The sequence below is a fragment of the Dicentrarchus labrax genome, unplaced genomic scaffold (assembly GCF_905237075.1).
Source record: "Dicentrarchus labrax unplaced genomic scaffold, dlabrax2021, whole genome shotgun sequence".
Classification (NCBI taxonomy): Eukaryota; Metazoa; Chordata; class Actinopteri; family Moronidae; genus Dicentrarchus; species Dicentrarchus labrax.
Genome location: NW_026136716.1, coordinates 1,702,951 through 1,726,178, shown reverse-complemented (window position 1 = coordinate 1,726,178; position 23,228 = coordinate 1,702,951). Strand labels below are relative to the sequence as shown.

Sequence of the window (23,228 nt, the reverse complement as noted above, 5' to 3'; positions counted from 1 at the left end):
TAATTTTGATCATTTTATTGCTTTGAAAGTTGGTGAAAGAGTGCACTGCATACATAAAGTGTGCATGGGCTGAACACAGTACCCAGGGGTACGCCCACGTCAGTCCATGAGGTTCACAGTGGTGGGAGGTTACAGTAGGCACGTCTTCAAATAAATATATTATGTAGAGAGTCCCCTGAATGCGCCAAACCAAAGATTAAAGTGCTAACTTTTAGATTAACCTGTTCAGAAACCCGAGCTGTGCCTCAGTCATTTTACTGTGAGAACGTAGAAAAGGTACATGAGTCAGGAGTGTGAATGAAAACCTGTAAGGTTACAGGACACAAAACAATCCAAGGAATATTAATAGTGTCTTATCGTATAGAAAACAAGTAGGAACAACATCTGTATTGCTGGAACAAGTCAGCATTGTCTTTATGAGAATGAAATGATCAGATTCACCTCTTATTCTAGCATTAATAAAGAGTTTCACTCCAAAATGAGATGTAAAAGTGACATCTACCCTTATGGAATAATACAGGACACAGAGGAAACGATGGTGTGTTGTAAAAGCAAGAAAGATAACTTAACACTTTTTAAAGAACTGGATTGTAACCCTAAAACAGATTTATAGCATTTTGGAATCAAACTCTTAATTTAATTTAATTAGAAAACAAAAAGTACGTCATGAGTCAAAATAAATTACTGAGGAAACATTTCCCCCGTTCTCCAGAGAAGTTCTCAAAAAGGCTACAATAAATTACTAGGAAATATTACTTAGAAACTCTTAATGAGGATTAATCACAAAGGGAGAGCGAGCTCATGATGCAGCTTAAATACAACAATTCAGAAACACAAATAACAACGGGACACTGGAAACACTGTAAGATGAAGAGACAACCAAATGTTTGTGTGTTTCGCTTCACTTTCCCATCTTCGCCTCAAGGGGACGCTGAAGTGCAAATTCATACAAGGCTCAATTAAATATCTAAAATCAGCGTTTCAGTATCGACACTTTTCAGACGTTTCTGCAGACGTAACGTTCAACCTAAAGTCACGCGTGTTAATCGTGACCAGTTTTTCAAGAAACAAAATTAAAAGTCCCAATAAGTTGAGTTTGGGATACTAACAGATGGAAAAACCAAAAAAACTGGGATGCATGTTCGTTTTCTGAACAAGCGTGCTTCATCAATGGTGTTAGGGAAATATAGATTTCTGGACTCAGTTAAGACCAACTAGAATATTTGGCGACACCAATGGAACAAGTCGGAAAGAAAAAAAATGGTTAAATTATCCGTCTAATTGACTAATCTCAGTTCCTAATTTAGTTCCTAAGGCTCCTTAGTTCTTTGGTGAGAAGGACCAGATGGGAAATGTTCATTTTGAGAAACAATAACAATACAACTGGCATGAAACAGAGGCTTGAAATGGTCTCGACCATGAACTGAGACGTAGCACCCTCCAACGTAGAAATTGTCCCCCAAATTCCTGATCCAGTATTTCTCCTGCAAAACCAGATTCTTCTTGCGGTGCACAGCGTCAGAACAGCGGTCTCTGCTCCAGCGGCAGACTGTCCATCAGGCACTTTAGCTGCTCCTCGCCCAGCTTGATCTTGTCCTCTAGTTTCCGCTGCTCGATGATGAGGGCCGACTTCATCTTCACAAAGTGCCGGTAGTCATCCAGGCTCTCTGCGTCCAGGTGGGCCTCCATGATGCCAGTAACCAGCCGCTCCCGACGGTCCAGGTTCTCCTTCAGCTCCTTGGCATCCTCGTGCTGCCGCATCAGCAGCTTGCGCTTCTCCGTCAGTGTTCTCTGATGAAAGGTGGATATTAGCAGTTATAGATCAGGAATCATTTATGCATTATCTGTACATATTAAAGATCTTCCCACTGGCTGTTACCTTCTCCTCTGGCGGGGTCTCTTCCTCCAGGCTGTTGAGGGCGTTCTCCACCCGGGCGAGCCGCCCCGACAGCGACAGCAGCAAGCTCACCACCTTGTCCAGGTCGCCCACAAACATGCGGAACTTGTCGAGTTGGTTGGGTTGACAGAGGCGCTGCACGGTGGCCTCCACCTCGTGGCCCAGGGCCTCGTTGTCCTCCACGTCCTCCTGCAGGCTGTGCCGGGCCTCCCGCAGCACCTCCAGCTTCCCCGCCAGGCTGGAGATCAGCTCTTGCTGGAGAGCATGAAGAAGACAAACAGAGAAGGAATATTCTTTCGAGTGTATGCTGACGTTGACTGATTGAGGCTGATTAACTGATCTGCAGGTTTTACCTTTTTACTGGCGAGGTCGACGTCCAGCTCGTCCTCGGAGTCCTGCTCCTGCAGCTGCTCCTGCATGTCCTTCATCTTGATGAGGAGCTCTGCCTTGGGAGCCGATGTGTTATAGTAGGAGGAGCTGGGGACCAGGGAGGCTGCTGCTGATATGGACACGTCCTCCTCCTCCCTCCTAACACACACACACACACACACACACACAGAAGTAATCAGCTGAGCAGAGGTTCTGAGACATCTTTCTTTTCCAGAGTCCAAAAAACAAAGCGATGCTGCATCATTGTGTCAAAATCTTTGAAAACTATAACTGAAACTTGATGCCGTTTACATTCTTGCATGGAGACTAAAACACTGACTATGCACACTAATTCCCACTGTTGTTCAGAATATGACAGATAAAGACGTGGGATATGCTGATATTATTCATGTTTTAGGAGCCTTCTTTACATGTATGCAGAGCATTTGGAATACGCATTTGCCTGTTTACGGTCAGCTCTGTGCGTTGTAAACAAACCAGCTAACCAACAGATGCATGCACAAAAGAAAAGCAGCACATTTCTGGTCGGTAGGAGAAACACGCCTACCTTTAAACATTATGAAAGACTAGATACCAACAGATTTTTGGATATGCAAACATTTTCAAGATGGTGGCTGAATGAATGAAAGGGTTGTGTTCACACGATCAAACAAGCCAAAACTTTGAGAAGATCCTCTTTCGATGCAAAGAGGCAAACTGGCTCAAACGGCTCCAGCAGTACCACGAGAGCAACATGACTGCAGTTTGAAAAGTAGGGAAATTCCTCTGTCGCACAGCGGCATGTAAACGGGAATATTAGTGGAATATTCTTTTTCATGTTTCATTAACTTTGTAGAAATACTGTCTTTTTGGAATAAGGGCAACAAACTGTATATTTTGTGCATAAACATAGTCAGTGTCTTACTTCTGACATCATTTACACAATATTTGTTAATGACATAACCATTAAGATAAGAGGGACATATGGGGATATTACTGTAACCTTCAACAGCCAGAACACACACAGAAATAGTGAAAAGTAGTCTGGGAATTTTAAAATCCATCTGCTTCTGCAACCTCCAGAGAAAGAAAAAAAACAAAAAAAAAACTACAGAGCAGGTCGACATTCTTGTTTTGAACGGAAGAGATAACTGTAATGAGACATTTGTCCACCAGAGGGCAGGCAGACTGAGTTGATTTTTTATCATTTAATTAATCCTTTCCCCTGTTTTTTTTTCCTTTTATATTTATATCCATATATGCTTTTGTATTTTACCTCACTATTTTGAAAAACATTCAATCCTGGGAAAGCAAGGACTAAAGGGGGAAAGTTTAAGTAGAGTAAGTTTCTACAGTTTTCTACTTCTCTTTAAGAAGAGCTTGCAGGTTTCTTGCTCAAACTACTTGAGCAGGTTAAAAAGGTTGAAAGGTAGGTTACCTAAAATCAAAATTTCAGCCCCAGTCTGGATTCAATCACTCCAAGCCCTCGGCTCAGTTGAGAGCAAAGGGCCTTAAATGGGTTTTTTTCTGCACTGTGGAAAACAGAAAAATAACTCGGAAAAATACAGTAATTTTCTATAATTAAAATACAGTTTTTAGCTTTAATTGGACATAAATTCTGTAATTTGTTGGCTTTCTAATGTTTAATTGAATATATTTACACTGTAAAACCAATGCAATGAGCTATAAATACAGGTGAACACTGCTGTTATACAAATAATCAGGCTTAAATTTACAGCAGAGTGCTGTTATTATTGGATTTTCCTTATTTTAATCTGAATTTTAAAAGTTATAGAACTGTAATAAAAGTCATTATCTGTGAAATTACAGTAATTTTTGCTGTTTACACTGATAAAAAACTGTATTTGGACAGTCTACCAATGCTTATACACTGATAAACAACATTTATTCAATGTTTCTGTTGTGAAAACTTCCATAATTATGACACAACAAATATTAACTGTATTAAATTTGAATTTACCAGTTTAATCTATTAAATTAACAGTAAATAAAGAAGAAAGATATTATAGATTTTCAAATGTATTTTCACTTTTTATGTGGAAAAAGAGGAAATGTTCTTTAAATAAACAGTAATTTTATGATTATCTACAGTTACAGATTTATCTGGCTGATCTCGCTGTGCTGATAAAATTACCCACCTGTCCATGCTCCTGGGGGATAAGGTGGGCAGCCTGGAGCCGGAGGAGGCCCTCCTGCGCTGGAGGGCCCCCTCCAGGATCTGCTCCTCCGTGGGGAAGAGTCCCTCCATTAGGTCCATCGTGGTCATCCTGCCACTCTGGTCCAAGATGTCCACCAGAGACTTGTCTTTACCCATGATGTCCCTGGCCAGCTCCTCTCGCTTGGCGTCTTCCTCTGAGCACCGAGCACCCGTCGAGTTTGACTCAGGGACCGACTCCTGGTCCTGATCAGCCTGGCGGGTGTAGGCGCTGAACAGGGACGAGGCTGGGCGCTCCGTGGCGCTCAGGGAGGGGATGCAGGGCAGCGGTTCCAGGACACTGCAGGTGTCGCCACTCTGAGACAGGTAGGCCCTGCCCTCGCGCTCCGTGCTGCTCTCAGCGTGGACGATCCGCACGGGGACCTTCCTCGCCGGACTGTTCACATCCATCACTGCCAGGAGCTTCAGATCATTTTCGGACCTGGACAGGAAACACACACGAGGTCAAAGCCTGTTGTTTCAGACATGGGGGCAACATGGTGGCCCTGCCACTCAAACAGCCACTGAATTCTAATTATTATGTTCTATTTTGTAAATTTCGCACATCATTTGTTAAAGTTTCTTGTAATATGATATGAAAAGCAAGTTATTCTATATTTCAAAATGTTTGTATCAATTGTCCACGATTAAAAAAGAGAGAGGAAAGGTGATGTTTTATAATTTAGATTATTCTCACACTAATTCATTGATTAAATTTTTTCTAGCAGTTTATTTTTATGCCAAATAGCAAAGCAGATGCAAAAAATAATGCAAAGATTTGAACTTTTCTGGCTCCCGATCATACTGCAAAGCTAGAGATTATGTCTTCTTCATCCTACCCTCAACAAAACATCACAACTTCAGTCGAAAGTTTAAATCCTCATGTGGAAACGCATGTTTTAAAAAACATCAGAGCTTCACAGTCGACCGTTTCTAATTAAAGGACGGATGGTAGGACTGCAAAGGTCACTGCAGCCATGTGACTTTAACAAAATTACAGCCTGCAGTTCGATTTGTCTCAGGCGGCAGGGGAAATCGACTACAAGCACAAGTTTTTTGTCATTTGTGCCATTTTGTGTGTTATTTAAAATCTGACATTTGAGCACAATCATCACTTTTTCTTTCTACACTCAGTTTTGTTTATCGCTGTCTGACTTTCCTTCCATCTTTATTCAGTGAACTTGTTTACCAGAGGTTGTTATTCAAAGCCTCCTATGCTAGAACAGAAGGGACAAGCTTTACAGCGAGGAGACCTGGAGCCCTTTGGCTAAGCTGCTTACCTGAGCGGTGAGTCATCCGGCATGAACACTGCCGGTGGTTTGTCTGTCAGTCTCAGTGGTGCAAACTGTGGCGAGGGAGAGCGTGCCCGATCTGTGGGAAGAGACAAAGCGCCTGTCCAGGAGGAGAACAGGGATGAAGAAGAAGGTGGCTGCAGTTGATCCTTTTCCTCCTCGTTTTCTACACCTCCTCCGCTCGTGTCCGCTCCGGACGTCCTGCTGAGGTGAGGGGAGCTGGCCGGGGCTGGGGCCGGGCTGGCGGAGGAGTTCTGTGCCTGGTGCTGGGTGTCAGAGCTACAGCTGGACAGAGGCTGGAGCACTGCCGGGTTTGCCTGGGCGCCAGCGAGGAATTCCTGGGAGGAGGATGTGGTTTCTGGGCCTAAATGGGGCCTGGGCGGCGGCAGGAGGCCCTTGGTTTGTGGAAGCTGGGAGCCAGGGTTAGGGCTGAGGCTGCGAGGGCCCAAGGAGTGTGTGGTGTGGGAGGGATTGGCAGAGTCTGGTTTGGTCCTGTGGTCGGTGAGGCCTGGGAGTGGGGCCTCGTTTCTGGGGACTGACGGGGCCGGCTGTGGGCTGTGGTCGGGCTGGTATCGCAGCCTGCTCTCAGTTTTTCTTCTGGAGGTCAAAATAAAGACAAACTTCATCAGTACCTGAGGGAAGAGTGTAATTTTACCAAACAAAGGAGGTCAAACTGTTAAAACCAACAACAACTCTGTTTAAAATTGTTCCATAAAATGACCCTACCCCTAGGTGTAGTTTTCATAGCTTTGTTTAGGATGTAAGTCTGTGTGTAGGTGCCATTATTTAGTCTGTTTATATTTGTGGCCCATGTGGCCTTTACCACAGGTGGCAATGTATCATCGGGGGGGGGACTTATATAGGCATAGGTGCAACAGGTAATGCAGCCTAAATGCTTGATTTCATGGCAGTTTTTTTCAAAGATTGCGACGCATGTTGTGATATTTTTAGGATTTTTTTGCAGGGGAAATAAAAATTGTTGCTAAAAGTAAAAATTGCAAAAATAAAAAAAAAAATCAATTATTCATCAATTAAAGAAAGTGACAACTACAAACAATAGTTAGATTTTTGGTGTAATTCATCAAATTGCAATAAAACATTTACATTTTCAAAAGAATTTTGTTTAATTCTTTATTCAAATCGTGTTAAAATGTCAAATTTGTAAAAAAAAAAAAAGAAGTTGAAATGTTTTTGAAAACTCGAGGACAAGATGTGAGAATAAAATCACTAGAAGATCTGTGATTGGTCAAATTAGTTTGGAAGTTTCAGAATTGTTTCCAGGATAAAATTATATGGGTGGCCTTAAATGTTTAAAATAAACTGAAGAACTAGACCAGAAATGTCCCTGTTTTAATCCAAACTTTAACAAAGTATTGTTTATTTAAACATTTAGTTTTTAGGGTGAAATTCAGTCCTTCAATCATCCTAAAAAGCCTGCACAAATCCCCTCAGTGGTTGGAATTTCATCTTATTTAAACACCACCCACTAAAAAGGTGCATGTAACACTAGAAAGATGGAATTCGAGCAACACATCAGTTAAGACAATTTAGTGTAAGGTTTGTTGACACTTGTGGTTGAATGTTGGATTTCTTGAAAGGTGTTTATGTCCCACCTTGCACACAAGGCAGCATGTGAACAAGGAGGCAATAATGTGGATTCATTTCAGTATTTAGCCACAAATGTGATCATGATAAGGATAAAATGATACACTCTCCACCCGCTGTAAATCACCTGTAATTGCACAGACACTTTTGTAAATCTGGGTGTAGTTTGTTACAGGAGTCCAAGAGACACTGTTCACAACAACATGAGCTCCAACAACATGAGATAAGGTTGAGAAGAGATCTAGTATGACAGAAAATGATATTTTCCTTTCTGTTCAGGAAACCTGAAATGAGAAACTGAGACGTTTTCTCACTGTGCCCTGAAATGTCACTGTTCTAATACATTCCACGTTTGCATGAAACTTCACAGGAATTTCTTTTTGGCGGATGTTGCAGAGCAATCGACAGGTTAGAGGGAGCAGTGAGGCGTTCTGATGGACACCTTGGACAGTGCAGCGATGGCAAATACTGTGCCATCCTACTCCCTTTCAGGTTATTAGATATTTATTATACTGAACCCTTTGGCAAGACACTTACTGGACATAGAAAGTAATACATGCATAGGGAATTCCTTTTTTGTTTATTCAATTGCCCGTTTTGCCTTTTTTATATTATTATAAAACATATTACACATTATTTTAATTTTGTACAGAATACACTATCTTAATGGATTATATTGATCAGAATACATTGTATCTTTATGGATTATGTTGATCAGAATACACTGTATCTATTGATTATATAGATGTTGTATTGACAGTCAGACTGTGAAAATTGTAGTGTCTTGTGTTATATATGTACAAACACTGTAAACCTCTCTCACCTGGTGGTGTAACTGCTCTGCTGGCTGTGAGGGTCTCTCCATGGGGAAGGAATGTTCTGCAAAAGAAAGGTAAACGGCCTCTTCACTTATGTTAATGCCATTTATCATTACTAAGCCCCATGTTGGAATAAATCTTGTCAAATAGGTACTCAAACAGACTCGGTAGGTCATCTGCCTCTGTTTGGATACATACAAAAATAAATATATATATTTATTTATTTTCTGGGCTTCTCACCTGTGTATAAAAGTCTGCAGAGGGAGAAGATCGGGATCTTTCGTGGATGCACACAGCCTTCTCCTCAGCATCTGCATCCAAGATGTTCTCCGCTGAGTGATACCTCCCCTGCGCCTTGGCCTCTGATGACTTCTTCTGTTTGTTCCACGTGGCCTGGTACTCAGCGAAGGTCCCAAGCCTCTGCTGCTCTAGTAAGACCTGCTTATGTCCATGGCTAAGGTCGTTGGGGTCTGCGGATGGGTGAGCCTCCTCAGCATCTCCAGTGGGAGTTCTCTCTTTGGGTTTGTCTGTCTCACCAAGGTCTGCATTAAAATTTTTACCCTGACTGGACTTCCGCACAGGCCTGGAAAATGCCGGTTTGGCTTCAAAGAACTTCCTCCGCTCTCCGAAAGACCCTGTCTGAGGTTCTCCCTCCACTCCCACTTTATCTATCTTGTCAGGCTCTGAGAAGGAGTGTGTCCTCTTGGCCAGGGGGAAGCGCTTACGACCTCTAATGCGTCCATTGGAGGTTTTAACTACTGGCGCCTCTGGCCCAAGAGGCTCAAGGTCTCGTCTTTGGAAGGAGGTGGCCTGGAGGACCCTTGCCTGCGCCTCTTTCAGGTGGTCCTTGTAGGTGTTGGAGAAGGATCCACCAGAAGACGTAGAAGTCTTTGTAGATCTCCACTCCTCTGCTTCCTCATCTTCTGCCTCACATGTCAGGGTTGCAGCACTGCGGCTCTTTTGCAGCTGGGCTCTCTTCTGCTGGATCTCATTGCGGAGGGAGGTAGCATAACGGTCGCTACGCCGATTTGATTTTCCGCTGCCGGCAGACATTATGTCACTGGCCTCCTGGGTCGACATGACACCCGTTGTCATAGTTGCTGGTTGCCTCTCAGACAGGGTCCTACTCTCCTGGGCCAGGGAGTGGAGAAGTGGGGTTTTCAGGGGGGATATCCTGTGATCTTCTTGAGGCACCCATGGGTCTTGGTGCCGTGCGAGACTGACCTTATGATCATTACTTTGATGTGTTAGGAAGTGTCTTTTCATGTCATTAGAGTGTCCTTCCCCTCTCTTTGCAGTTTCCTCTGGGCTGCAGCTTCGAACAGAAAGTTCAGAGGTTTGGTTGTCATGATGTAGACCATTCCCCAGATGGGACTGGCTATTGCGTTCCTTATTTTCACTGTGAGGCATCTGGAACTGAGGTAGGAAGTACTTTGCCTTAATGTTGGTCTTCAAGGAACTTGGGTCATTGCTGTTTACCCAGTGGAGTTTCTCTGTTTCCCCCCTCCGTCCCTCTGCTTTGCCCTGCCTGGCCTGAAGCTCAGTATTCTGAACCGAATGCTTGCTTGCCAGGCCATAGTATCTGTTGTTACCCTCATTATCCAGGTTTGGGTTTGCGACAGAACTTGCCACAGACGTTGTGGAGTGCCGGACCTGTTTGCGGCTGAAGGTGTTTGTGGGCAGATCCTGAAGGCTGCGATAGTAGCTTCCCACACTCTGTATCTTGGTGGGAGGAGCTGACCTGGCTTGCAGGTAGAGGGGGCTTTCATCACTGTATTGCCTCTGGTGGGCAGGTAGTTGGGTGTAATGAGACTGTCTGACATCATTGCTGGACAGGGAGAAGAGTTTGTTGGGGTGCAGCTGGTTGTGGTTGTGGTCAGCTGCCATGTTGGGATGGAGGAAGTCTTTGGTGGCCATGGGGTTGAAGCTGTGTCTGGCCTCTGAGGTTTTCTCCTGGTGAGATCTGAGGCCATTCAGATCATTATTTTCTGTCAGTTTTTCAAATGACCTTCCTTTGCACTTTGCTGGACCATTAGGCCCTTCAGAGTAAGGGAACACCTTTGCGGCAGCAAAACTGTCACTGCGCAAGGGAGGAGGTGGGGGAGGAGGAGACTGGGACTTCTTTTTCTCTGGTACCTGCCACACTGGGCCGACGCTGGGTCTCCCTGAAATGGACACCCGAGAGGCAGGCTGTTCTTCGGCCCTTGACCCCTCCCAGCCTCCGTTCCCCAGTGTTGGCTGCAGGTACCTGGGCCGCTCGGCCTGCTGCGGCCCTTCACTCTGAAGGCCCTTGAAGAAAATGTTTTCGGTGCTGGTACCCTTCCTTCCAGATGTGCTGGAGTCATGAACAGGAGGGCTGGAGCCACTGGAGAAACAGCTCAACCCGGAGTCTTTTCTGCCTCCTGGTCCACAGAGCGGCTCAGTGCTGCTGATGTATTTGGTTGGTGAAAGACGACCTGGTGGGTAGGGATGAGAAGGACGTTCCAGTCTCTCCATGTTGTTCACTGAGCTCAACTGGCTGGTTAGCTGATGCTTGCTGTCCCCTTGAGTGGATGACTCTTTGGGCCTGGTGTGAAACATCAGGAAAAAAATTTATGCTGTGATGCTAAGTCATAATGCTACCTTTGTTACTTTATACTTGAGAAGTGATTAGGCCATCTGATCAGGCTTGTGGCTAACAAATTAATACATATATTTTCTGCCCTATTTAATGCACAGAGAAGCTAAAAGAGAACCAAAAAGGCTCACCTTGCTTCATGTTTTGGCTGCCAGACTGATGCTGGGGTGGCCTCTCTCTTGGCGGGCTCTGACTCCTCTTCTGTCAGCTTGGAGGAGTGCCAGGAATGGGGCCGCGAGCCTGGATCATTCTTCCTGCAACAAAACACTCAATCACAAGGGTGTATTTGACATTTAAGATTATTTTACGTCAGATCCCGGATTTTGTACAGTCAGGTACAACAGTTTAACATTAGGTTGTTTGCCCAGCAGATTAAATCTCCAAACAACCAAAGCGTTTGCAGATCAGGAGTGAGATCCCAAAATCATTTATCAATAAGGATCCAAACATGAATGACAATCTCCTTCAAGTCTCTGAGTATGGATGTGTTTGAGAATGCTTCACCTTTTTATATGTTAAATTTCATTACAGGATTTGTATCCGGTTTGGTGTTCAGTACTGTATGTGCCATCAGAGGTTCGGCATCAGGACTGTGAACTGGACTTGCATTCATGTGTGTATTGTAGGGTTGCCCCCCAATAGTCGACTTAACTGTCAGTCACTGAGAAGAGTCTTAGTCGACCCACTTTTCGCAGAAAGTCACAGAAAAACAAAAACAACCTCAAACTTCGTTCAGGAGCTGCGTCTTTTGTCCGGGATTAAAGTATCAGAGGATTGTTGCAACATGGACCTTTTCTCTTGTAACACAGGAAGTCTCTTACTGGTGCACTGTTGCACGTGCCAACTGTACTAGCTGCTATTAACTAGTTAGTGGTACTGTTAGCTGTCTGTAACCGGACTGGGGAGTTTAAACACTACTAGTATAGGAGCAGAGGGACCCTGCAGGGGCTGGAATGAGCGAATAAACTGGCTGGCTGATTTAAAGCGGCTCCGTCCAGGACTGATTTTGGGGATGAAGACACATAGGGTTCAAGCAGCGACAGGAGAGGCGTGAAAAGGATGAAGTCTGCAAGTATTTGTTTTAGTGAAGTTGGAAGTTTTTCCACGTTTTGAACAACGAGACTTATGTGATGTTATACTGTGTTGAAATAAATAAACAAAATGTTTAATCTCCTTGCTGGTTGTTCTGAGACATTCAGAATCATTACTGCTTTTTCTGTTTAACAGGAAGTTATTCAAAAATGTATATTTAAATAATTAAATAATATTACAAACGTGCAACGACTAGTTGACTATTGGTTTTATCTAACGACTAATCGTCGACTGGGAACATTTTTAGTCAGGGGCAGCCCTAATGTATTGGGATTTATAAAATATTTTTCTAGATATTTGAGTTCTTATATGATCCAAACCTTGGTAACCACCCAAGAAAGAAACTGTACATTACTGTACTTTTCACTTTGCTCACACCAAACTTGCACATACCCTTGCCTGAAGCGGTTTCTCCTGGAGAGCATGTTGACAAAGAAAAGAATTACACGTGGTGAATAGATCATACATCCTAATTTAAAAAAAACAAACATTGTAACTTCATGACATATAAACGTGACAAAACCAAATAATAACACATGAGGCAGCGGAACTTTTAGGACAAAAATAACAAACACAAATGCACAAATTACAACTAAAATAATATTTGGTTTGGACAACTAGCACCACACGGGGTAATAAAAGGAACACAAAGCACAATGTAAAACTCAGTGACCACCAAAAACTACCAGCAAACACAACAGGACGTGGCTGGCTAAAGGTACCTCATAGAACTTCGCAAAATCTTGGTGAGAAAGCTCCTCGCCACATGCACCTCGGTTTCTGACGGCATTGTGCGCGGTGATACAACATCAACCGTTATAGCCCTGACGGGCAGTGAGTGATGGGGGGAGAGAAAGGAAAAGGAGGGCATCAAACAAAGCAGAAATAGGAAACTAGAGAAGGCTAGCATTGGGATATTTATTGCCTTTATTCAATAGTGACAGCTGTAGAGTGACAGGAAAGGGGAAAGAGAGAGGGGATGACACACAGCAAACGGCCACAGGTCAGACTCAAACCCGTGGCTGCTGCAGGAAGGACTTTAGTACATGGTGCGCCAGCTCTGCCATCAGTGTGCACCAAAACTGCCTGATTGTAAGCCTGAAATACTACCACAAGGCTACAATTACAGCACTTAAACCTCTACTCCTCATACAGTACAATCTTACCAAAAATGTTTTGACTTGTCAGGGGGTACAAGGGATGCCTCGTTAAGACAATCAGTGTATTTTGGACCAATTTATGGAGCGGACTTTCACCCAGAATGATGCCGAGCACAAGGAGACTTCCTATTGCTGTTGGGTGGACCACTATCTTAATGTGAAGGCCTCTAACAACAGGAGAGGGAGACAGATCTGTCACAGCCATATGGCCCAGACGGAGGTTAGCTGCTTAGCTTTTAGAAAAATTTGATGGATGTAAGACGGATCTGCAGGTTGTGTCCCATCAACAACCTTCCACTCCTCCATAAGTTTTATTTTGCAGCTTAAATTTGGCAGACTGACTCGAATATTTTTTAATACTGTTTCCTTTAAAATTTGATAGTTTGGGGGAGAATGTTTTCCAAGTTCAAATGTCAGACCCAAGTGAAATATCTCAGCCAAACGAGACTTCAGTCGCCCTGACTGAAACTTTAACCCTGGCAGGCTGTGACGGAGACGCTGCATTCTTTCAGCAGAGGAATGCAGGGAGGCCATACCCTCACTTCAAGTGGGACATCTATATTAGCCATCTCCCAGGAGTCTCAGAGTCTCCCCGTCCCTGCAGTGAAATAAAGAAAGTGTGACGCCTTCTTTCTGACTTTCTAACAATACTTCACCTGGCTCTGATTTCTTTACTGTTGCGTATAATCCCTCAGGGGACAGTCGAGATATTTGGTACCAAACCTTACTGTTTTTCCTGATTTGTATATTATTATTGTAATTAAGTCTAAGTCTAAGTCTAATAAATTAGAATATGATCCAAGTTTAAAGGTGTCAAAAAGTCATAAAGGAGATCACAATGAAGCAGTGGGCAGAGTGCGACGGGCCCCGGTGTTCAAGAATAAGAGGAATCTTCTCTGGGAATCAAATGGGAAATCAAAACTCCATTTAAACCTGAGTGCCTATGTATTCATTATCTGTTTCACAATGTTAGCTTCTTTTGGACCGCATGCTCACCTGACCTGCCACCACTATAACACTCACTAACTGCAATTGATTGGAGGTAATAGTTTTCCCTTTAATTACTCGCAAAATACGAAACATTTTTCACAGAATTAGATTCTTGGTTGTGGACTTCAGGAAGAACCCAGCCCCACTCACCCCCATCATCCTGTGTGACTCCCCAGTTGACTCTGTGGAGTCCTTCCACTTCCTGGGTACCATCATTACCCAGGACCTCACCAAGAAAGCCAAGCAGAGGATGTACAGCTGAGGAAGTTCAACGTGCCAAAGACGATGATGAAAAGTACTTTATCTTTTGTATGATTTTTGTGTGATTTGTATATTTTATGCACCAAGACAAATTCCTCGTTGTAAAAACTTATAAAGCAATAAATCTAATTCTGATCCTGATTCTTCCCATGAATTTACAACTTCATATCATTTCCTTTAGGAAATGATGGAGACTATGATACATGTAAATTAAGTGTTTAATGTGGTTAATAAAGGTCTTACGTCTGTACGTTTAACTTAGAAACCTTCCTCCCCTCTGCCCAGTGCGACACACAAATGAGAGTTGTGTTTCCAAACAGACACAATAGAAATGCAAATGTCTCTTTTTCTAAAGCGCTGAAGGTCTATTGTCAGGGGGATACAGCTGGTCTGCCACAGATATTGCAGAAGGGAGGAGACGCCACCGGTCTTCCCAGGATATACGAGCCAGACCGAGGCGAGTTCACTCAAGAACATGAAACTGAAACACAGCTGACCCAGTTGGCTGCTAGTACTGCCGTCATCAAGAGTATTAAATAAAGTTGAAGAAGTGCAGTAAAAAAAATATAAAGCAGTTTAGCTGAGAGAAAAATATGACTTTCTGCTTTTAAAAAAAAGTTTCATATACATTTAAAAAGCATTAAGAGATGACAAATCCTTGCAGGGGTTATTAATATTTGAATTAAACAGCTTGTGATTCAGAAAAATGTAACTATTTATGAGCAAAAAACATTATCTTATCAAGTCATTTCTGTCTATAATTAAGTAATAAAACCTTATTTTATAACACAAGTGAAATAACCTGCTGCTACCGTAAGAACATTTCAGCCTGAAACTACAAATACCTGAAACAAGCTTTCAGAAAAAGGTTGACAAAAATGACTTTATAAGCAGATTTATGTTAAAACCAACTTGCCTGGGTGTCTCTTAATGAATGAAGTGAAACGGAGCAACAACATGACAACAAAACATGGAGACTTACCAACTACTTGTGGTACTTTTGGCTTTTGTTTGTCTCTCTTTGAGCTCAAAAAGGACACTTCCACTGCACTCTTCCACAGCTGACTCCCTCAAAAACACTTATGCACAGGAACAAACACGCACTCCCACCAGTCTGACTGAGATGAGGAATCTGTTCGGCCGGCTCCCTCCTCCTCCTCCTCCTCCCAATATGAACACACAAACACACTCCACCTTGTGCTGCGGGGGAGATTTCCTTGGGGGATTATAAAGGGGGATTTGAGACAAGGGGGAGGAGTTATTGTCGGCATAATCTAGTGTTTGCACTGCAAGTGGCAGAGCCACCGGGGCTGCTGGGTAGGTAGATTCAACGGGACATATGCGACACAAAAGTTTCACAAGGTAGAAGGATTCAAAACTGGAACTGGCTGTTCCTGAGCCAACAGTTTTATTGGGGGGTGGCCACCCCTGAAATCTAGAGCTACAGTGAAGAAGATGCTGCTATGATATTATTATTTATTTATTTATTATGATATTATGAAACTAGATGACCTAACACACACACGTCATGCTAGCATGTTGAAAGTGGGATAAATAACGCTCCAAAGTTCCAAAGTTAGGCGACATTTTGGTGATGGAAAAACAATTTTAAAGGGATCCCTTGACCTCTGACCTCAAGATATGTGAATGAAAACACTTTATACTGACCCCATTTTGCATGTAGTACAAATGAGTCATTTCATTTTCGCCAAGTGTATTTGAATATTTCTGCATACTGGGGTCCATAAACAGTGTTGCATAAGCATTTGGGAACCAACCTTTTTCCTTTTCTATCATAGTAAACTGACGACTCCTGATTCAGTGACATATTTTATGGATATCTCATATTATAATCAATGAATAACAGTACAGCAACAACTGATAAACTACAATGAACCCAAGTTTGTGTAAACGGAGCAATGTGGACAGAGTTTTTGGATATTTTTAGGGGAATCCAATGTCTGCATTACTGTATGTATTATTGTTTTATTGTTCAACAATAATACATACTATTGGCTGCTTTTTTGAGTTTTAGTCTCATTGTCCATCTGTTCTTTGGTTGTTTTCTACTGCAGGACGAGGAGACTGAAGGCTCTGTGGATATAGACTGTGTTCATGTTTTCAAAGTTTATCTTAAATAATAATCTAAACCTAGATATAAATAGCTTTCTGGGAAATATTATCTTTTAAACTTATTATCTTTAAGACTGTCAGATTTTGATAATGGGGAAATTTGCTTTAGCCTGCTATCAGCCTGATATCTGACACTACTGTTAGCCGTGCATTCTATCACGACTCCGTATTTCACAACCTTCTTTTTCTGTTGAAGATCTGCTTCAGTTTCCTTGTCAGGAAACATAGCACAAACAGGAATGTTTGACCTGGGCCCACGTCTGTTTTGAGAGATACCAGCCAATGTCACGCTGAGGAGGAGGAGGAGGGAGGCAGATACTGAGAGATGAATCCGGCATGAAGAAACTCCTCCCCTGGGGAGGAGAGGCTGCAACCTCTTAAGAGTTTAAAACTCAAACTAGTGGTACATTTATTTTTGGAAATGCAGTTTTTTTGCATGTGGTATAAATATGTTATTTCTGCACACTGGGGTCCCTAAACAGTTTTGGAATTACATAAATTGGGAATGACTGGAAAGCATACTTCAAGCCACAAGAGTCAAAAAAGTCTGGACATGCCCCCGTTGTCAAGGGCTGCCCAACGACATTCTCTGTATTTTGCAGTGAGACATTTAGATGGTGAGTCTGGTGATGTTTATCATTTAACAAAAGCAGTTCACTACCACTCTGCTGTAATGACTGTAACCATCATCTATCTCTCCCTCGCCTTTTCATTCCCAGCTCCTGTCAGACAGCTCACTGCTGGTGACACATCTTGCTGATTCAACCAGCTTGCTGGCGCTGGAGCCCAAACGGCCGGCAGCAGCGGCAGCCCAGCCCGCGGGGCCGATCTCGCCCCGCTGAGCTCTAAACACATGTCGACACAATAGAAAGTGCCAGCGTCATCACAGCTGGGCTTATCGGTGTGTCACTGCCTGCACCAGCAACAAAGAATAAAACAGGGGGAAAACTTTGACACAATGCAAACCCAAAGATGAGCAACAGCTGGAACATCTGGCTACACTCTAACAAATCTGTACTGATATCAGGCCTTGTCCACTTCATCACAACAGTCTGTTATTCACGCAAATTTCTTTGTTTTTGACAATACAGGACAGATTTGATTTTAAGGGGTGTAAGAAAACTTCTTTCTGTGAAGAAAATTAAATACATTTTTGAACTTAAACTTTGATGACGTATAAACCTCGCCCTGAAAACACTGAATCTGTCAAAAAAAAGAAGCCTATTAATTCTGTATGATTGTTGAAAATGATTAAAAGAAAATACATAATACAAAGAATTATATAAAAGTTTCTATAAATATAAGAAAAACTCCTTTCTGATTAATATTGATATGAAATAATCTGCTAAACATTCATCAAAATCTCTTGTTTTACGCAAACTTCCTGCAGTTATTGGGTTCACTGTACAGTATATCAGTTGTTCTCTACTGTTATTGTTGAAAATAACATGAAATATCTATAAAATATGTCACTCAGTCAGGAGTCGTCAGTTTTTATTCAATGATAGAAAAGGGGTCCCTTAAGGAAAAAGGTCAGGAACCACTGATTTAAACTACCTGTTCACATAAAATTATAATAATTTTGAAAAGGTTTTGTGTGTCGCCAAATAATGGCAAAGGTCAAAAGTGCCAGCAAATATGTGCAAAGGGTTCATAAGAAGAGTTTTGGGGGCTTTCAATTCGAGTTTGAGATGCCTGCTCTACATGCTTTGAAGTCTGAAATGTCTCTTGCTTTCAGCCAAAAATGCCGGTAATATTTCCTGTAAATGGCTTCTGATAGCTATACTGTTGAGCAAAGGTTCAAAAAAACACTTGTTGCTCATTATGTGAATCAATGAGAGGACCTCTGAAAACACTTCTTTCACAAAAACACTCACACTGAGCACCTCTGCTGAGGCTAAAGAATCAGTTAAACACAGAAAAATAAGATTTGGTTTGATTTCAGTTTACCTGCACTAACGCTGCCATCCACCCCCAGATAAATCCTCAAGACATTAAAACAGCAGTCTGTCAGGCTTTCTTGCTAAATTTACAGCTGATTCTTTGGGCCTCCCGACCTTTAAGTGTCATCTAGACGGACAAAAAAACGGCCGTTATCTCTAAGTCATTCACAGCTTCCTGATCTAATCCCAGCTGTCAGGAAAACCAAATGATTGAATCAGATGAAACAGAAAAAGAAAAACGGAGACAGAGGTGGGGAGAGAAAGGGAAGTACCTCGGAGTGAAAATCTTCTCTTTATCTTCTAAAATCCAAACATGTCCAGAGAGGGAAAGAAAAGCAGACAGGAGCACCCACTCTGTGCTCGCTGGAGTAGCCAAAGCCCCTGAAAACAATGGGCTCTGCTGATATGGCCTATCCCACTAAGCAGTGTCAACTCACCTAGGCAACATGGACCGTACCACTCCTCCTGCAAACAGGGGAGGTTGCCTGGCCTGAAGTAGCTCTGAGGGTGACTCAACGATCTCTCAGAGCCACATTTTAAATTTCCTCTATTGATACGAGTCTGCCGTTTGCTCTGTGGCCTCGCTCGGATCCAGGGTGTCCTCAGCAGGAGCAGGTTGTTGGAACACACTGACGGTCCACCTTTCCATCCTGTTGACCCAACCCACTCTGCAAAGCTTAGCCCACGCCGCTGGCTTTGCAACTAGTAATTGGATTCAGGCTTTAAGACTCTGTTGCCATTTGCCAGTAAGCGTATAATTGTGACAGGACAGGACATCAGTAAAACATGTAGTAGAACGGCTTTAAACTGAAGCTATTCTTTTAGAGAGGCCCAAATAACAATAAACTTCATTTACAGAAAGGATGGGCAATAATTTGTTATCTGGTTTGTTGTATGTGTGTGAATATTTGCTGATTATTCTGTAATTTATTCTCTCTTTTCTGCCGTTAGAGGGTCTCTCACATCAAATCAATAAGAAAAGACTAAGTTTGATGACATGAAGCAGCTGATTGCACGGACCCACTGAACCACTCACACACTGAATAAAGCAGTTCCACCTTAACAATCACTGCTTCTCCCACGCTGTTGGACAGACAAAGGACGTCCCGGAGGGGCTGCGAGCCGAGCTGCTGCTAACTTTAGCTCAGCTTGTTTCTCTGATAACTTAAGATCCAGACGTCTGATGACTAAAATCCTTCATCCGGTTCCAATCTAGAGTTAAAAAGCACCAAGATCTAAACAGTGGATGGTAACAATGTGGCGAATAAATCCGAATAAAATTACATTGTTGGGAAACAACATTTGGGATAATCTAAGAACACAACTCAACTACACAGAGAACATAGAGCCAGAGTTTATACACCGTTTAATGCAAAACTGTGAACGAGAGAAGAATAAATCGCCATGACCTGAAGGTTGAACTGGACCACCCTTCCGGTCTCCCAGGACCACAAGAAGACTCGTGTTGGTTTGAGGCTGGTGAGGCTGTGGTGGGTCAGTGTCACCCTAGCTGACAGAGGGGACTCTCTCATTTAGGAGTCATTATCTGCGCTCTGAAATAACTCCACTGCCTCCACAATACACGCTTTTGTTTTACCCTGAGGGACAAACAAACAGTGAGAGGCCCATCTGTGAGGCTGTCAGACCGGGTCTGCCTCAGCCGACCCTCCTTAATAAGAGAAATTAATTATTAGTGAAGAAACATGATGGGATTTTAGTATTTTTAGGACACAATGTGCAATTCCTCTCTGTCATACAGTCTTTAGATGCAGGTCACCATAATGCGTTCTTAGGTTGGGTCCTCTTTTGTCAGGGAACTGTGGCTTTGACCCCCGACCTTCGACCTCCTAAAGACTGTCGGCTTGTTATTCCAAAACACAACACACTACATGTGAACCATGAATAGGGCCGGGTATCAAACCTCAGTATTTTCGGGTACTAGTATAAGTCTGGTCAGATTTATAATCTTTTCTACTCATTCTTTGATCAGATACTTCCTAAACTGAGTAATAATTGTCGACTGTATTTTATATAGGTAAAGAAAGACATCATTCAACACGTTGAACAAAATGAAAGACAAAAAGGCTTTTAAAAATGTTTTTCTCAAACTAACAATGTATTTGTACCCAAACTCTGATATCTGCTGTTATGGTACCTTCGGACCACCAGGGTCAGGGTCTTATGAGAGCTCTTCACCAGAGAGATGGCCTCCTGACGGGAGCCGCTGAGGCAAACGGCGTTCACGCTCACCATTTCATCACCGGCCTGTAGACAGACTGCCGCCGCCACGCTTCCCTCCTCCACCTGAACACACGCAATCAAAAATCAGTATACCTAATGGTCGGTAGATGATGTCTCCTGCACACGCTCGCATGTATATCAGCACTTTAAACTGTTTACAAGTGATCAGGCAGAACTATGAAGCCAACACAGAAGTACCAAAGCTGCAGTTCCTCAAACAGCCACTTGAGGCTGGCTTCAGCAATGAGTCAATCTCCATAAAGCCACATATTAATATTATTATTAACAGTTTATGACAGCCTCTGGCGACGCAGCGTTACCTGAATAAAATGACAGATTTCTCTGCGTTTGAACATTGTTGGAAACATCTGGGATAATGTAAGAACACAACTACATATAGAACATAGAGCCAGAGTTTATAGGGATTTTAATAAGGAAATGTTACATATTATTACTTAAAGGTGGTTTTTCAACTTAAGTTTTATCTTTATCCTCCTGGAGCACCTGTGGTGCAACCTGAGTGTGCCTTGATTAAAAATTTAATCCTGCACCGGCTGTAACCTGAGGTAGCTGTTGCTGCAGTTCACACCAGCACTAACAGCAGATGGAAAAGGTATCGGCTGTGTGTCGCATTACAGAATTTACAATATAATTCTTATATAATCCTCTGGAGAAAAGCATTAACACTGCCAGGGTTATGCATCCTGTATTGCCAACAGAAGCTGCACCTTTTATCAACCTTTCATCAGCCACAACACTTTTACACCTGCATTAAAATAAAGCTAGCCACTTAACTTAAACGCTCTTTTAAATCGGAGAAGAGTTTTTTTAATTTGGACTGTTGAACTGCTCCTAATGACTGATAACTGGAGGGCTATAATAAGAGATCAAACTTTACTCTGGAGTGTAATATCTCATAAATGTCACTCACAAATCCCACTGTGTCTTATATTTTTATATACAAATTGACAAACATAGACTTAAAAACCACCAAGATTTAAGAAATATGGTAAAAATGTGATTGCGAGGCCTTCCTGACTTTAAAGTGTGTAAAAAATTTAATAAATAAATAAATACACACAGTATATATATGCCTATATCTCAGCACTGAAAAGTCCATGTAAAGAAAATTGTCCAATAGAACAAAACAAACATTTTAGCTCAACAAAAAAAAAAAAACACGACAGTTTGCTTTAATATTTTTGAGTTGGAATCTACTCATTCATGTTTAACAAATGACCTACATTGAGTTCGGGGAATTCGCTTTTTTTGTTTTTAAAAAGTTACTTAATGATTAGTGCATAAACACAGGTTTTTGAGTTAATTAGGCTACTCATAAAAATCAGCTTGGTTGCAACTTAAAAGCTTTGTCCAAATCAATGAATTGGAGGTTTTATCTTGCAGCCATGTATTTATTTAAGTGACAATAGGTCAACTGAATTACTGTGAATGGTTAAATGTTAGTGACAAGAGAACAACACACACATATATATATAATACAGACAGAGAATTGTATAAAAACAGGAAATAATCGCCACAAAATGAATCCAAATCACTTGTTTTACACAAACTTCTTGCAGTTATTGTGTTCATTGTAGAGATTTGAATATAATGTGAAATATCTATAAATTAGTGGAGTTTACTCAATGATAAAGTTGGGAACTAATGCTTTATATCAAAATACAAAACCGATGTTGTTACCTTTGTGATGACCAGCGGCTCTCTGTGCTCGACACCCCCCCTCAGGGTGAAGCCCCAGGGTGCTTTGCCTTGGAGCAGCACCTCCACCAGCTCTTCGTCCTCCCGCTGCCCTGTGGCACTCCACGTGTCCACCTCCGTCCACCACTTTATCCTGTCTGCTGAAACTCTCAGGTCATCTCTGTGGTCCATGGAGGCCATGATGCCTCCGGTTCAGTGAGCTCCATCAACATCAGTTCACTCTGAAAGAATGGACGTCGACAAAACACCAATATTTATATGTAAGTTTATTTCAGTGGGATCCTTTACTAAGACATAAGTCCCCACAGAAAGGAGGGGACATAAATATTGTCTGCTGCACAGAGATCTTTCGTCCTTACTGTATGGGAAAATTAGAACTATAATCTGAATATCATATGGAAGATGTATTATTATATAATAAAAAAACAATAATTATTTGCTACCATAATGTAAATGCTGTATTGTAAAAAATAAAATGGTTAAAGCTTTAGATATATCTATTAAATGTTTGCGTAAAAAAACTTCATTTGGGGGCTTTTCCGAGCAAATATTGACCCTCTGGCCACCCACTCTCTAGATCCGCCCTTTAAGTCATTTGGCTTTTATACATCAGTATCTGTATTTCTTATTGTAACTGTAATATTTATGTTACCAAATACACAAATGTCATGCCAAAAGTCACACATATCATGTAGCTATTACAGATAAAGAAGTACTAAAACATAACCTCCAGAATAAACTTGAATATTCTTCTTTTTTTTATTGATTTTCAAGAGCTTTAACTTACTTGAAAATATCGATTTCTGCATAAAAGCTCCCACACGGATCAACAACAGGGCGTTCCTCGTCCTGGGCAGTATTTCAGGGTACTTCTAC

The 23,228-nt window shown here is 42.1% G+C and overlaps 1 protein-coding gene across 9 annotated transcripts; it reads right to left on the bottom strand.

The window, feature by feature from the left end:
- LOC127378607 (protein Shroom2-like) lies at positions 1-23,228 on the bottom strand. 9 transcript variants are annotated; one of them, XM_051427644.1, is made up of 12 exons: positions 15,299-15,756; positions 14,206-14,313; positions 12,628-12,729; positions 12,299-12,319; positions 10,945-11,067; positions 8,437-10,762; positions 8,202-8,257; positions 5,762-6,370; positions 4,426-4,923; positions 2,251-2,425; positions 1,880-2,152; positions 1-1,791 (listed from the first exon to the last, which is right to left on the bottom strand). In XM_051427644.1, exons 3-12 carry the CDS (start codon positions 12,693-12,695, stop codon positions 1,519-1,521), a joined length of 4,422 nt encoding a protein of 1,473 aa, XP_051283604.1. In that variant the 5' UTR covers positions 12,696-12,729; positions 14,206-14,313; positions 15,299-15,756; the 3' UTR covers positions 1-1,518. The 9 variants fall into 9 exon arrangements, with proteins under 9 accessions (XP_051283604.1, XP_051283602.1, XP_051283603.1 ...); XM_051427642.1 differs by lacking the exons at positions 12,299-12,319; positions 12,628-12,729; positions 14,206-14,313; positions 15,299-15,756 and adding exons at positions 20,548-20,696; positions 22,335-22,573; positions 23,140-23,228; XM_051427643.1 differs by lacking the exons at positions 14,206-14,313; positions 15,299-15,756 and adding an exon at positions 18,830-18,857.

Excerpts from the sequence above, each read along its gene's own strand:
- LOC127378607 (XM_051427642.1), bottom strand. The coding sequence starts at position 22,532 with ATGGCCTCCATGGACCACAGAGATGACCTGAGAGTTTCAGCAGACAGG. Across the intron at positions 2,426-4,425 it reads TCCCCCAGGAGCATGGACAG|GAGGGAGGAGGAGGACGTGT; the intron begins GTGGGTAATTTT and ends TGTGTGTGTTAG. Across the intron at positions 1,792-1,879 it reads AGACCCCGCCAGAGGAGAAG|AGAACACTGACGGAGAAGCG; the intron begins GTAACAGCCAGT and ends ACCTTTCATCAG.